The sequence below is a fragment of the Rhinolophus sinicus genome, linkage group LG04 (assembly GCF_036562045.2).
Source record: "Rhinolophus sinicus isolate RSC01 linkage group LG04, ASM3656204v1, whole genome shotgun sequence".
NCBI classification, from domain to species: domain Eukaryota; kingdom Metazoa; phylum Chordata; class Mammalia; order Chiroptera; family Rhinolophidae; genus Rhinolophus; species Rhinolophus sinicus.
The window spans coordinates 152553919-152569292 of NC_133754.1; the positions used below are offsets into that span (position 1 = coordinate 152553919).

General features: G+C 40.4%; 1 protein-coding gene across 4 annotated transcripts in view; it reads right to left on the reverse strand.

Annotated features, from left to right (window-relative positions):
• FRMD3 (FERM domain containing 3) overlaps positions 1–15374 on the reverse strand; it is a 248414-nt gene that overhangs the window by 87794 nt on the left and 145246 nt on the right. For all 4 annotated transcript variants that reach the window (XM_019750148.2, XM_019750147.2, XM_019750150.2 and 1 more), the window contains exon 4: positions 5586–5664. In XM_019750148.2, the coding sequence (XP_019605707.2) occupies positions 5586–5664 (79 nt within the window). The remainder of the gene's footprint in view (positions 1–5585; positions 5665–15374) is intronic.

Sequence of the window (15374 nt, forward strand, 5' to 3'; positions counted from 1 at the left end):
CTAGAATGTCCTGTCATCCTCTACAGGACAGCAAATTCAGATGCCTATGGAGCCAGACACCTTGACAATGAGTGAAACGGGCTGGCTGGTGTAAGGTGGTTGGGGAAGCAGAATGGAGCGTGCTGGCCCCCATCAAGGGGTCAGCCACTCCACAGCTCCAGTCCCATGCCACCGCATAGAAAAGCAGGCCAAATGCATTTAGCTTTTCCAGAAAATCAAGGAGACTGGATTTAGAAGTTGTAAACAAAAAGGGACTGCCTTGGCAAGCATGACAACTTCATAGCTGAAAGTTACCACATAGGATGTTTCGATCATAAGAAATTCCTAACTGCATGGGGTATGGTGGGAGGTCACATCCTAAGGCCAGTGTGATAGATGAATCTCTACCTTGAGCAAGCCCTGCCCATTGTTTTTGTGCGTCTCCAATAACATACTTAAAATGTCAGAATGATCTCTTTTCCAGAACTCCAAAAATAAATACCCAGAAAATGGTGAGACAACCCAATATCCCTCAATATTATTGTTACCCACATACCTCTGTAAACTGTGTATGCTAAATGTTAACTATCCTGCACCCACCAGTGTAAAAGACACATGTACCTCTCCATTTTACTTTATAGCCAGTCCTAGAGATTTCCCTGCTTTCTCCCACCTTAATCTGCCACCAGTGGATTTCATGTAAACCTTTCTTATGTTTCCTCCTCTGATTCTAATGTATAAAATAAACTGCAAAATTGCTATTCCCTAGAGCTTGGCTCATAATAAACCCTTTAAAACTTCCTTTAGGTTAGGAATTTCTTTTGTCAACAAAGTAAAATCCTTTGAATTTTTAATGTTGCAACAAATTCTGTTTTTAAAAAACACTATCGCGCCAAATGAAAAATAAACATGAGCTCAATTCAGCCAGGGAAGAGGGACTTGCCAGTATACAACTGCTGGCTCAGGCTCATTCTGTCACTGTGCCTTCTGTTCCTCCACCATCATCAGCCCTCTTCAGGTTTCCTCGCCTTTCTTAGCCAGGTTGATTCTTTCATTCAAGGCTCAGGCCCCGGGTCTATTGTTTCTGACTAAAGTAACTTTGTAGATGTGTACAGATTCTTTCTGTGGTTATTTTAGAGTTTGACTCTCACAGACAAATGTTTTTTTCTTTTTCTTACCATGTTCTTGGGATAGAGTAGGGACACCACTCAATCAGTCCCAGTTACCACCTCCAATGCTCAAATGACCTGATGTTTATTCAGGCTGTGAGTAGCCATATGCATGACTCCATTTTAATGGCTAAGAAATGAAGGATCAGAGAGGGTGATTAATGTGTTAAGATCACACAGCTGCAGCCAGTGGAGCTCACAGTGTCTAGGCACTGGTTCACTGAAAGCACACTGGATACACTGAAGGGTTTAGTGGCTCACTGGTGTGGAAGCCAGCGACAAATCTTCATTTCACACCTGCTTTGTGCCGTACACTATGCTAGGCACTGGGGACACAGTGGAGGCTCAACTGAGATTCTCTGTCCACAATTTTGTATGGTATTGTGTACAGGACATAAAGGTAGTCCTTAATAAATTTCTTGTTGAGAGATGGGTGCACATTTTGTCAGAGGAACAACCTTACATCTGGTAGATAAAGACCCAGAGTAGCTCCCTGAACCAGTGCCTCTCACACTTGAATGAGCACATGAATTACCCAGAGATCTTGTTAGAATGTGGCTTCTGATTTGGAAGGTCTGGGTGGGGCATGAGGGTCCATGTTTCTAATGAGCTCGCCGGTGATTCTGGGCTGAAGGTCCGTGGACCACACTTTGAGTATTAAGGTTGTAAGTCCGAGGTTCTCAGCCCTGACTGCATGTTAGAATCACTGGGGGAGTCATTAAATAATACGAATGCTTTGGACCCTATGCCAGACCCAATTAAATCAGAATCTGGAGCCTCACAGAAATGTATACACGAATATTCACAGCAGCATTATTCATAGTAGTTAAAAAATGGAAAAACCCTGGGGCGGCCGGTTTGCTCAGTTGGTTAGAGGGCAGTGCTCATAGCACCAATGTCGCTGGTTTGATTCCCACATGGGCCATTGAGCTGTGCCCTCCACAACTAGATTGAAAACAATGACTTGACTTGGAGCTGATGGGTTTGGAAAAACACACTGTTACCCAATATTCCCCAATTTTTAAAAAAAATGAAAAAACCCTAACGCCTATCAACTGATGAAAGGATAAAAGAAATATGTATAACCATACAATGGAATATTATTCTGCCATAAAAGAAATAAAGTACTTTTTCATGGATGAAAGTTGAAAATATTACGCTAAGTGAAAAATTGCTAGTCACAAAATACCACATATATGATTCCATTTATAGGAAATGCCCAGAATTGGCAAATCTATACAGACAGAAAGTAGATTAGAGGTGGCCAGGGGCTGGAGGAAGGGGAGAATAGGGAATGACTGCTTGGGTACTGGGTTTTCCGCTGCGGTGATAAAAATATTCTGAAATTAGATCGTGGTAATGGAGGCACAAGTTTTTGAATATACTAAACCTATTTAAGTGTACACTATAATATCTGCCCAAAAACCCCAACACTTTTGAAAATCCAAACTGCCTTAGAATTGTGGTTCTCAAATTTTGACATGCTTTAAAATCACCTGTAGTGCTTATGAAAATACAGATTGCTGAGCCCCATCCCAGATTGAAGGCAGGGGCCAAATTCCCAGAGGACGTGGACACTGGTTTGGGGACCTCACTTTGTGGACCTCGGCCCTAGACCATTTAGAATACCAAGGCTGCGCACATACTTGAAATGATCAAATCTTTTCTAATTAAAAGAAGGATGCAAACTACCAGGCCAAATGCCACAAAGTTTCTACTTGCTTAAATGTATGCATTGAACAGAAAGCACTCCCTTCCACTTTTTGATTAGTTTAGTCACACACACACACACACACACATTTCAAATAACTACTTACTGATGAATGAGATGCTTGGGTTCCTGTCTCATAAATCAGAAATCAAGTTTGACAAAAGCTTTCTGAGAAAGGAAAACCAGCTTTCACAATATCTGAGCCTGGGTCCTTGCTCATATCAGTGACCTCTAGAGATACTCATGGATTATTGTGGATTCAATATAATCTACTCAGCCTTACAAATGGTTTCAGGTTCAGATACTCATTTTTTTAATACAATAGCTACAAAAATAAATAAATAAATAAATAAATAAATAAATAAATAAATAAATAAATAAATAAATCTAATAATGCATCTTGTTTTAGTAGCACACCTTCATGAAAGGATTATATAACAAAAGCACAAAAGCATCTGGGGGTTACATTATTGTGCTACCATTAATGATAATGCTCCTCTACCTAGCCCGAATTTAAAGATTATTCTGACTAAAAACAAAACCAAATACTTTGATTACATTCAATTGTATACAACATTTACAAAAGCCCCAGGAATCTAAAACATTGTTAAGATAACTACGCAAATGGAGAGAGAAAGGAAGGGTAAAAAAACTATTTCAAATATCCTTGTTTGTGAGTATTTTTATTGTTTTGCTCTTTTGAACCTAGCTTTTTCTCAATGTTTCTTTATCTCTAAGCATAGTCATGAATATGATCTTAACTTCTCATATGTTCAATTCTTAAATTTTAGATTAATCTCATAAAATAATAATTTATCTAACAAGAAAAACTAAATTCTTTCTAGATAGGATTTAAACCCTAAGTACCTGGGGGATTCCACAGTTTCTAGATTCATTTTGAATTCTAAGGACTGTACTAAGAAAAGACCATTTCTACCTGTACAAGGACAGAACATTGTCCTAATTTCCTTAGGAGACATAAAAATGTTCACAATTTTCCACTATTCATACATTAGCTATTCAGTCAAGTGCATGCAAACACTAGCAAGTTTAATTCAGAGGGATTTAACTAGGGTTATTAGCTAAAACTTTGTTCTTTTTTACTTTCAAATGGGACTTTTCTCAACAACAAAAGATCCATTGATAATTTTTATTGTGACACATAACAATTTTTGTCCTCCAGACAAGATTATAAAGAAAACAAATGACAAAAGTGAGGTATTTTGGCCACTGGAGGATCTTCCTCATTACACTTTTAGTAGCCAGAGAGCAGGGCAAATCTGTGTGTGTGTGTGTGTGTGTGTGTGTGTGTGTGTGTGTGTGTGTGTGTGTGTTAGCTCATACAGCCCCTGCACCCTGGGCTATGCACAGTGTAGGAATTGTGGAAGATCTTATCAAATAAATGAATAAATTTTTCAAGCCAAAAGCAGGCCAAATATTATGTGATTCCATTTATATGAAATGTCCAGAACAGGTAAATCCATAGAGACAGAAAGTAGATTAGTGGTTGCCAGGGACTGGGAGAGGAGCTGCGTAGTGACTGATAATAGGTACAGTGTTTCTTTTTGGGATGATGAGAAAATGTTCTAAACCTAGATAGTGATGATGGTTGCCTAACACTGTGAATGTACTTAATGCCAATGAATTGTCCACTTTGACATGGTGGAAATAATTTTGTTACGTGCATTTTACCTCAATTGAAAAAACAAAAAGCAGGCCAGATTGTAAAATACCAACCACCACTTATAATTGTCCACTATCTATGTATTTCTCCTCTCCACACCTATACCCTGACCCCGCCCCCAAGCACAAACCTCACTAAGTGGTTGTGTGCAAATAAACCATGGAGAACGGAACTATGTATCTTCTCCCTTCCAACATCACCTCAGTGTCACTATGGTCAAGCTTTAGCAGACATTCATGGAAAATGAGAAAGCAAAATGTCCAAGAGCCCCACACATCCCCCTGCAAATGATTGGCAAACTGCATTTGCTTCTCTGTTGCATTTTGTACCTATGTAGGTTATTTTGAGAGATGATTACGCAGAGCGATTTTTGCAGTCACCAAATCAGAGCCTCATCAAGAGCTAAGCGCAGAATGCCTCTTCTCCATTCACAGAGTTGTCCCTTCCAGGACCTTGCTCAGGTGCACTGACCGAGGCTGTTCACAGAAGCAAAACCTCCAGAACATGGAATGAATGTGGCCCCAGCAGAGGGAGATAAGAAGGGAGGAGGCCCCACAACTGGAAAATTCAGGGTTGGGCTCAGAAGAGTCTATAAGGAGAGGGAAGCCTGTCTCACAGTCAGTCATTTAGCAAGCGGAAGGCAGGATGACAAACAGTCCATTCTATCAAGTGATCTTTTCCCTCCTAAAAAAGCTTAGACTCAAAGATAGGCCCTTAGGGGCTGCACTTGCTATGAATTTGCCCATATCCTAAAGACAGTCGTCTTCTATTTATTTTTAGCACCCTGCTGTCAGATGTTTTCAGAGAGTACCTCCTCCTTATAACCGCTGCTGTTTTTCAGTTAATTACACTCCCAATGACAACTGTTTGAAAAAACCTGGGACAATTAAGTGCAAGAGAAACATTCCAAGCCAGAATGCTGAGTTGAATGCTGGCTTCATTGAGATGTTCTGCTCTAGACAAGGGGCATGTCTAGCCTGTAAGACTCAGAGGCCCTGGCCAGTTAAAGGCGCACGTTAAACATAAAACAAATGAAAAATACCTTGTAAGCTCTTCTTTAATCTTCAAGGGTTCGTGTGGGTAGAATTTCACTCTAAAGCACATGGTGTATGGTGGATGAGCTGAAACATCATAAAGAAAAGGCATGAGAAAAGCAGCAAAACACTGTGGACTCGAACACACACACAGGAAAGTCAGCCATGAAGCCTTACAGCCTAGCCTGAGGGGTGGGGGCAGGGGAGACAGTGATTTTCTGAAAGAAGCAGATATCATGCCCAAGAAAACAAAGCAACAGTGACAATAAAACTCAAAACTCTTGACAGGACACCCAAAGCAAATGCAGGATACAGGCAATGTAGTCTGTTAGCACATCTTTCCACATCACAGCTCCCCTTTATTCCTTCATTCTCTGCGGGTCACAGCTTCAAATAACATTTTCTCTTCTGATCCTTCCCACCACCCCCTTATGACAAATTGCCCATGAACACCATTGAGATTTTTGGCCTAGTAAAATACATTTTAGCCTGTGAGGTGGAAAAATATTGCTGCACATGACTAGTTTTCTTCAGATGATAATGCCTTTCAACTAAAATCAGGATTTTAAAAATGGAGCTAAGCACACACTGATCCTACTTTGCATACTTTGTATTATTTTAGTTATTACTTATTTATGAGGTAGTCACTTATGTGAAAAGAAACACTTCTATAACTTCCTGATTTATCTGAATCAAGATAACACTATGCAGGCTGAAATTCTGGTTGAGGTTCATGATTCTGGAATGGCCTAATTGCATTAAATATTCAGAACTCAGTGACCAGCTAACGGGATTCTACAGAATTTCTGACACCTTTAATTATAAGACCACTGTTGACTTGCAATATTAACCTAATAAGTACACACAAGTGTAGCAAGATACATTCAGATGTCAGTTAGCATATAAAATGAGCATATTATAATTAAAGAAATATGACGGTTAGTATTACTATTTCTACAGAGCTGACATACCCAATCATTTCCTGCCTTTGTATCAATATAGCTACTTGGAATCAGTTCTGAGCCTACATCCAAATGTGAATATGAAACAGCATCCTCTTCTCCCCCAAACCCCCTCTCATGATAAGCAGGAGTTAAATCACCCACCAACTCTACAATGTCTGGGGCTATTCTGTATGTAGACAAATTCTTTATGTAGAAAGTACTATCAGCATCGAATATGAATGCATAATGAGGATAATTTAATATGGAAAACAATTCTCAAAAATAATTTGAAAGAAAGCATCCAAATCACAGGAAAACAGCAGTATCTTACTGGTTATCTCAGAAGAGAAAAACTAATTAAAAATATACCATACACACCACCACCACCACCACCACCACCACCCCAGAACTCTCCATTCAATGCTCTCCTTCCCCACCAGGAACTAGCAAACTTCCTAACAGAGTTGGGTGCCCCTAACCCAACCTTGTGTTCCCCAGATTTAAGAAAGGAACATTTTTTCTGGAATACTAGGAGAAAATGGACACCTCCTACACAGCAAATAAACAACGAAGAAAAATGCAAATGACTCTGAAGTCATTCATCTTTCATGATATTTAGAAATTCAATTTTGACTCAAAATATCTTTACACATTCCCCAGATTTCCTTTGTATAAATCATCACCTTCATTTAAAGGATTAAAACTAATGGATTTTTTATTATAAAACCTCTGGATTGTCCTTAATAGAAAGGATGAGGCAGTTTTATAAGAGAAGAACAACAGAGCAAAAAAATGGAAGTAACATAAGTTTACTCCTTCCTTTCTTTCATTTAAATCCTCAAAATTAATACATGCTTAAGCACAACCAATGAAGATTAGATAGATAGATAGACTATAAATAGATGGATGGATGGATGGATGGATGGATGGATGGATGGATGGATGGACAGATAGAGCCACTTCGGTTTCCTTCACGTTGTCTCTATTCCTGCCCTTTCTGTCCCTGAGGTCCCCGGCCCACCCCAAACTCTCCACCAATGTTAACAACTTCATTTATATTATACCACCCCTTTTACCATCCTCACCCAAGTATATTCCAAATGATTACATATGTGAGGGATTTTTAAAAATATATATAATTTATTCTCACACAACAAGATCATACTACAGATGTTTCTGTTGCTTTTCTCACTTAACTCTACATTCTGCCCATCCCTCCAGGACGGTAGATCCATAATAATTGTAAATTCTGGATACACCAGAATTTACTTCACTACTTTCACTCTTCTCTTTTAATCATCATTCAGGTTGTTTCCACATTTTTGCAATTCAAACAATTCTAATATATAGATAAATCTTAGTGCACATATCATTAAATACTTCTATTTTTATTCCTATAATACAAACTCCAAAAATTTGAATTGTTTAGTCAATAGGTATGGGAAAATATTTTGATGGGAGCAGAAAAATAAAAGCCAACTAAAGGCAAATTGGGGAAAGTAAGATCACAGAAGATGGTCCCAAACTAAAGCTGTCATTTTCTCTCCTATCTGGTTGTCATATCTGTTTACAGCCCTAGGCTGGCTTCAGTAGGTATCTGAACTCATCAGGTACAAATCAGGATTTGCACTCATCAGGCAGCGACGCTCACAGGCAGCTCCCCAAGTGGCCATCTTTGAATACCCCAACTGGAGGCATTCCTTCCACCTAATCACCCTGGAAGACCCGAAGCTCCAGAATGGTCTACTGCTTCTCCCAGAGAGGGAGCCTTTCCATCATTTGTAGACAGAGCTTATGGCCCTTCTGAGTCTTCTCTAAAATAAATATCTCTAGTTCTTCTAGCTGCTCCTCATGTGAAGCAGTTTTGAGTGCCCCTACTCTGGGTATATTCCTATCTACTCCATGTTTCCTCAAGCACAGAGTCCCAGGAGTTGCCACATATATGCTGTTGTTAAGTCATACATTAAAAAGCCACTAAGTTCCTGACATCTCCCTCATTCTCTAGGATGTGATGGTGGAAGAAATCAATACAGGGTACTAGTGATATGCTCACCACTAGACCCATTATCACAGAAGGGATGAGAGTGGGCAGCAGGAAAAACAGGAGGAGACACTTTTCAAGTCTGATATTTTCTATCCATTTTCTTGTTTTTCTAAAACTTATTTTTCAATTACAGTTGACATACAATGTTATACAAGTTTCAGGCATACAACATAGTGATTCCACATTTATATACCTTATGAAGTGATCACCCAGATAAGTCAAGTACCCATTCGACCCCATGCATAGTTACTACAATATCATCAACTACGTTCCTTATGCTGTACTTTACATCCTATGATTAATTTTATAACTGGCAATCTGTACTTTTTTTTTTAGTTTCAGGTTTACAAAACAACGTAATGATTAGACATTTATACCCCTCACAAAGTCATAACCCCTGCCCCCAGTCTACTACCCCTCTGACATTGTACGTATCTCTCCATTTTCTTCTACCATCATATATACCTGTACTGTGTCTTTCTCATGTATTGTTCCAGCATCATAGACCTTATGTCGCCAATAAAAGAAAAAGTTTCCCTGGAAGTTAAAAGGAACACATGATTTTGACAGTGAACCACAAGTAGCACCCGTGACATGCTCTGACAAGAAGTTCATCCTCATCCTTGGGGCCGGAGGGGGCCACTGTGGCAGCAGGCTTTACCTTGAAAAACTCCCTTGAGGCTCTAGTGGCCAAATTATAACACAAGTAGTAAAGCTAAGGAATGCTTCTTCACAGGGTTGGAAGAAGCTGAAAAGATTAATAATTTCCCCCAAAATGTTGATCTAGTTATGGATGACAAGATTTATGAGGGTATGGACCCGTATGTCTTGTTCAGCTTTTTATCCCCAGAGCGTGTTGATAAAAGGCTGATTCTCTGCCTGTGTGGTTGAATGAATGAATGGTGATCCCCAACCTGTGAGGCAGATGTCAAGAAGAGCTGGCCCTGCCATCACATCCATCCCATCAAAATGATCGCGAGGGTCTATAGTCTGAATTACTATGGCAGTTGCTAGGATTTATATTTTGAAAACCTCTGGTCCTACACCTCAACTTTTGCACTTCAACATCTGGAACAAATTCAGGGACTTTCAAATTGGTTGGAATAGCTACTTCTAGAGAAAGGATTAATTAATTCAATCAACAAAGACTCCTTTTGCACCTGCTAGGTACCAGGCATAGATTTAGATGTACAAATAATATCAGCTGCAAACAGACAAAAACTGTCTTTATGGAGAATACACTGGTGGGATACACAGGTATACAATCCAAACAAACAAATGAAATGTACAGGACATTTGAAGGTCATAAATGCTGTGAAAAATAAAGCAGAAATAATTTAAGGGGTGAAAGGCCACCCCACCTCTGTTCCCTTTTCTCATCTCCACTATAACCAAATCCATGAAGGCAAGTACAATTCTCTTTTCTACCGTCTAGAAAACCAAAAAAAAAAAGGGGGGGGTGGGGAGGGGAATAAAACTACTTAAAATTCTAAATCATTAAACAAGAGGATGGGGGAAAAGTCATCCCCAAATATGCTGGCACTGGTATGGGATCAAAAGCACAGCTTTCGAGGACTGGCATGCACCCATACCAGCTGTGTAACTGCTGAAAAAGAAGACTTCCCAGGTTCAACAGGTAGCGTTTACTCCCTGGGCCCTGCCTAAGGTCAGAATCCCCTTGTGGAAATGAACCTATCCCCTTCTCCAAGCATCTAAGTGTCTCTGCCATTCCAGCTTCCATGTCTTCTTATTCTTGAGCTCCAGGGAAAGAGGGATGATGTAAAGGATGACTCTTATCTGTGCCAAACAGATTTGGTGTAGACTCAGTATTAGGAAAAATCGAATCAAGGACTTATCTGGGGAGCAGCAAGTACCTGGCATGGAGGGAACACATGTGCAATAACACACACATCCCCGCCTCCGCATCGGGGCCCTACCCCAACAGTGTCATAATGAGTAGCCAATGTGGATATTTACTAGACTGGACACCATGGTCATCCACGGGGAAGACATGGTAGTGCATCTCTACTGTGGTACTAAAGCTTCAGCACCAGTGACAGAGGCACGTGGGTGGTGGCATCCCCAAATTTCTCAGGGGGTAAGTGCCTGGATTTTGAACAGGACTTCCAGCAGTGACCTTGAGCAAGCCACCTATCTTCTGTTTCCTGCTCTAAGAGGGGACAACACCAGGAGTCACATTGACTTCCCAGAGATGTTTTGACAGATCCAATGGGCTCTTAGCATCTTGGCACATGCACACGGCACATTACAGAAATGTGAGCTTTTGTTTTGTGGGGATAAACACTTACCAGAAGAGGAGAAAGGAGGGAGTTAGAAATGGGGGGAAGGAGACGGAGAAGCCTGAATTAAATTCAACAACTCAACAGCTGAAAAACATTTACTCAGCCACGTAAGTGCTAAAAATTAGAATACCACTGAGTAGCAGAGAAGGAAAAGAAACGCAAAAATGCACTTAAAAAAAATGCCAGGAGCGTATAATTACACAGAGAACAGCAGGGTTCCTCCTTTCTCACAGCCCTGTGTAACCTGCCAGGCAACGCTGGGGAAGCTGTGTCTCTGCGGGACAGCTCAGTGGCCCTTTTTTTGTGTCAGCAAATCCCAGGGTATAATAATTTTGGTAATTTGTTAACAGTGAGAACACAGGGAGAGGAACAGCCGTTTAAAAAGCACAGACAGACTTTCTCGTCTCCACTGTGAGACCTTGCCCAGAAATGGGAATAGGGATGCAAAACGATTAACTGAGGAGGCTCCCAGGTAAAAATGGAAAGAAAAAAAAAGAAAGAAAATAAAAACACAAATTTATTTTTAACCCACAACCATTCTCACATCTTTGTAGAAACATATAGGACTTTTTTTGTGAGTGAAACGTCACTTAGCAGCTTTTCTTAAAATACTTCCTCCAAACACTGTAAAAAACTATAGAAAAACATAAAACATAACTTTGGGAATATACATATAAACTCACAAGCTTTCTCACCTACATTCTGGCTGACAGCTATGAAAAATTTCTCCCAAACTCCTTTAAACAGTAGTTGAAATATAGAGCCCATGGCTCCAGCAGATGTTGGAGCAACTCCCATACCTGGAATAGGTCACTTCTGTGCCTCCCTCCTCTGGAACTGAATTTTTTTTTTAAAAAAGGGACCAATCTGTCAGACTTTCAGACTCTGCAGAAATACTGCAGATGGTCTGGTGTTGTACAAAGGACCACAAACACCCTGCAAGTAAGATGCTTATTTTCCAAAGAAGCCCAAGTAAGCATCAAGGGCTCCTGGCTTTTTCAGTACAACTGACACCTTTTTATTCCTAACCAAATGCACAGCGTCCCTCCCCTGGGGGTGGGGTTTTAGAGTGAGAACTGAGGAGCACACTCCCACTTCTTCATTGTGGGCACGGCATGTACAGTGATGCTGAGAAATTCACCTGCACTGCCTTCAGTGATGAAACCTCGCAGGTGCACAAACTCTGCATATGTACAAAATGACACTTGGGCACCAAAAGGCCAGAGCATTCCTCACTCATTCAACGAACTATGTAACCCTTGGGATATGAGCAAACGAACCAGCCATAGAGAACTGCTCTCAGAAGGACTGAGCTCCTGCTTGGAAACGATTATTGTTCAGTGACAACTGTTACTGCCATCAGCATCAAGATCAGTGAGACTCCCCCCCACCACTCTGTTCCTGAATGACAATGCTACTGGCACTGTGTTGCCACTACATTCAAAGCAGAGTTGGTTTTTTAAAAATTATATTTAATTCATCCTCCTCCTGCTAGCGTTCTCTCGTCTGCTTTAATCACACACACAGGCACGCCCACACATGCATGCACTGAGTGAAGGCACACGCTAAGAACTCCCTTTGGCGACTCGGGAGTGCTGAGCAGCCGCCTCGCAATACTCGTCCTCGGAGTTCTCTGCCTGCCTATGCTATTCGGGAAAACAGCTAACAGGGATTCCGGTGTCCAACACGTCTAATCTCAAGTTCACCACACGCACAAACTGCTATGTACAAACTGAAGGTACAAAGCACATGTACAAACTGAAAACTCTCAGCTTCCATTTCCTCATCTGTAAAAGGAGGATAATAATGGAACAAACAACCTAGAATTGGGATCAGCAAAATTTCTCTGTAAGGAGACAGGGAGTAAATATTTTCAACTTTGTGGGCCTCAATGTCTCTGCCTCAACGACTCCACTCAGCTTTTACAGTGTGAAAGCAACCACAGGTAAGATGTAAACAAACAGGCATGGCTGTGTTCCAATAAAACACTGAAATCTGAACTTCGTATGATCTTCGTATGTCACAAAATATTGTCTTTTGCTTCTTTTCCCAACCATTTAACAACATGAAACCTACACCCAGCCTGCGGGCCATACGTAACCACATGCCAGGACGGTTTGGCCCAGGGAACATAGGTTACTGACCCCTGATACAGAGACCTTGATGATATGGGTTAGTGCTGTAAAACACTCAGCAGGCCACCTGAGACCTAAGTAGCTAATCCACAGGAGTTATTATTACTCTAGAGGTCGAAGAAGAAACTGACAATGGATGAGTTAGAGCCCTTCACGTTGACCTAGCCCTATGTCTTGATTTGAAGGGTGATGGGGGGAACTGTCATATCTCAGGAAGGAGTGGGGATGAAATAGGCACACATAGGAAGAGCTATTTGGCAGTCCTGTTTCTAAAGAAGAGCTTTGCTACTTGGGCCTAGGGTGTAGTTACCTGAAAATTTTAGCCAAAAAATGTTAGCAAAAGTAGAAGAAACTGAAGGCAAGAGATCCATGTGCCTGTTCACTATTGATGTTGTGTAATTAACTGGCCCCTCAGGACTCATGTTGGTAGGTATCAATCAACTAGTCATAATAATTATAACAGCAAAATTCAATTACTTGTGTAACTTGGTACTGAGATTTTATATTATTAAAAAAACATTGAGTCCACCTGAGACCTCAGAATGTGACCCTCTTGGATAATTGGGTCTCTGCAGATGAAATTAATTAAGATGAAGTCATAATGGGTTAGGGTGACTGATGTCTTTCCAAGAGAAAGGAGAAGGAAACTTGGACACAGAGAAACACAGGGAGAAGATGATATGAAGACAGAGGCAGAGACTGGAGTAATGCACCTACAAACCAAGGAAGGAATGCCAAGGACGGCCAGCAACACCAAGAGCTAGAAAAGAGAAATTAACAAGTGCTGGTGAGGATGTGGAGAAAGGGGAACTTTGTGCACTGTTGGTGAGAATGTAAATTGCTGCAGCCACTATGGAAAACAGTATGGCGTTTCCTCAAAAGTTAAAAATAGAGCTACCATATGATCCAGCAATTCCACTTCTGAGTATTTATCTGAAGAAAACAAAACACTAATTCAAAAAGATGTATACACCCCCATGTTTACTGCAGCGTTATTTACAATAGCCAATCATGGAAACAACCATGTGTGCACCAATGGATAGAATGGATAAAGAAAATGTGATACACACACACACACACACAAATATTATTCAGTCATAAAAAGGATGAAATCTTGCCAACATGGTTGGGCCTTGAGGATATTATGCTAAGTGAAATAAGTCAGACAGAGAAATACAAATACTGTATGATCTCACTTATATCTCACTTATATGTGAGATCTTTTAAAAAAAGAAAAAAAAAGAGCCCATAGATACAGAGAACAGATCAGTGGTGGCCAGAAGCAGGGGAAAGGGGCTGAGTACAATGGATAAAGAGGGTCAAAAGGTACAGACTTCCAGTTACAAAATAAATAAGCCCCAGGGATGTAATGTACCGCATGGTGACTATGGTTAATAATACTGTATTGTATATTTGAAAGTTGCTAAGGGAATAGATTTTAAACGCTTTCACCACAAGGAAAAAAAATTGTAACTATATATGGTGACGAATGTTAACTAGACTTATTATAATAATCATTTTGCAATATATACAAATAGCTAATCATTATGTTATACACCTAGAACTAATACAATGTTATGTCAATTATGCCTCAATAAAACTTATTTAAAGAAAATGAACAGGTGAAAATGCTGGAAGATTAAGGTAGAAATGGGTAGAGAAAGTGATTTGAATCCAATGAATTTTCCCCTCCACAAATGTGTAAATAATTTATAACAAGATAATAATTTGACCAAGAAAAAAAAAACAGAGCTAGAAGAAGCAAGGAAGGATTTTCCCCTACAGACTCCAAAGAGAGCATGGCCCTACTGACACATTGATCTCGAACTTCTAGCCTCCAGAACTGTGGGAATATAAATTTCTAGTTTTAAGCCACCCAGCCTTTGTAAAGGCAGCCTTAGTAAAAACTAATATACTCAGCAAGGGGAGTAATCAGAAGAACAAACAGAGTTGGGAGTCAGACATCCAAACTGGCCTCACGAATGGGTATGGGAACCTGTGGCTTTTCTCCTTCTGTTCTTTACACCAGAGCAAAATCTACGCTCCTGGTTCTCCTTCTCCCTCTCCCTCTCTCTCAGAAGGCATGTTCCCATTGACGAAATCCTTCAGTAGCAAGGGGACTATTAGCTGAATTAGCCACAAGGGATGCTGGAAAGCTAAGGAATGCCACATAAATATCACCATCAAAGACAGAAATTATAGGCTTTCAGAAAGAGCCATCATAACTTCAGGGAGGGAATACTACAGATATCAGCCAGCAACTTGATTCAACTTTGCTCTTATGGCTGAGTCAAACCATGAATTCCAGAGCCTGGAGATCCTCCCCTCCTTGATTTGCATGCAGAAGCCATTTCCAAGCACCCCTGTTCCT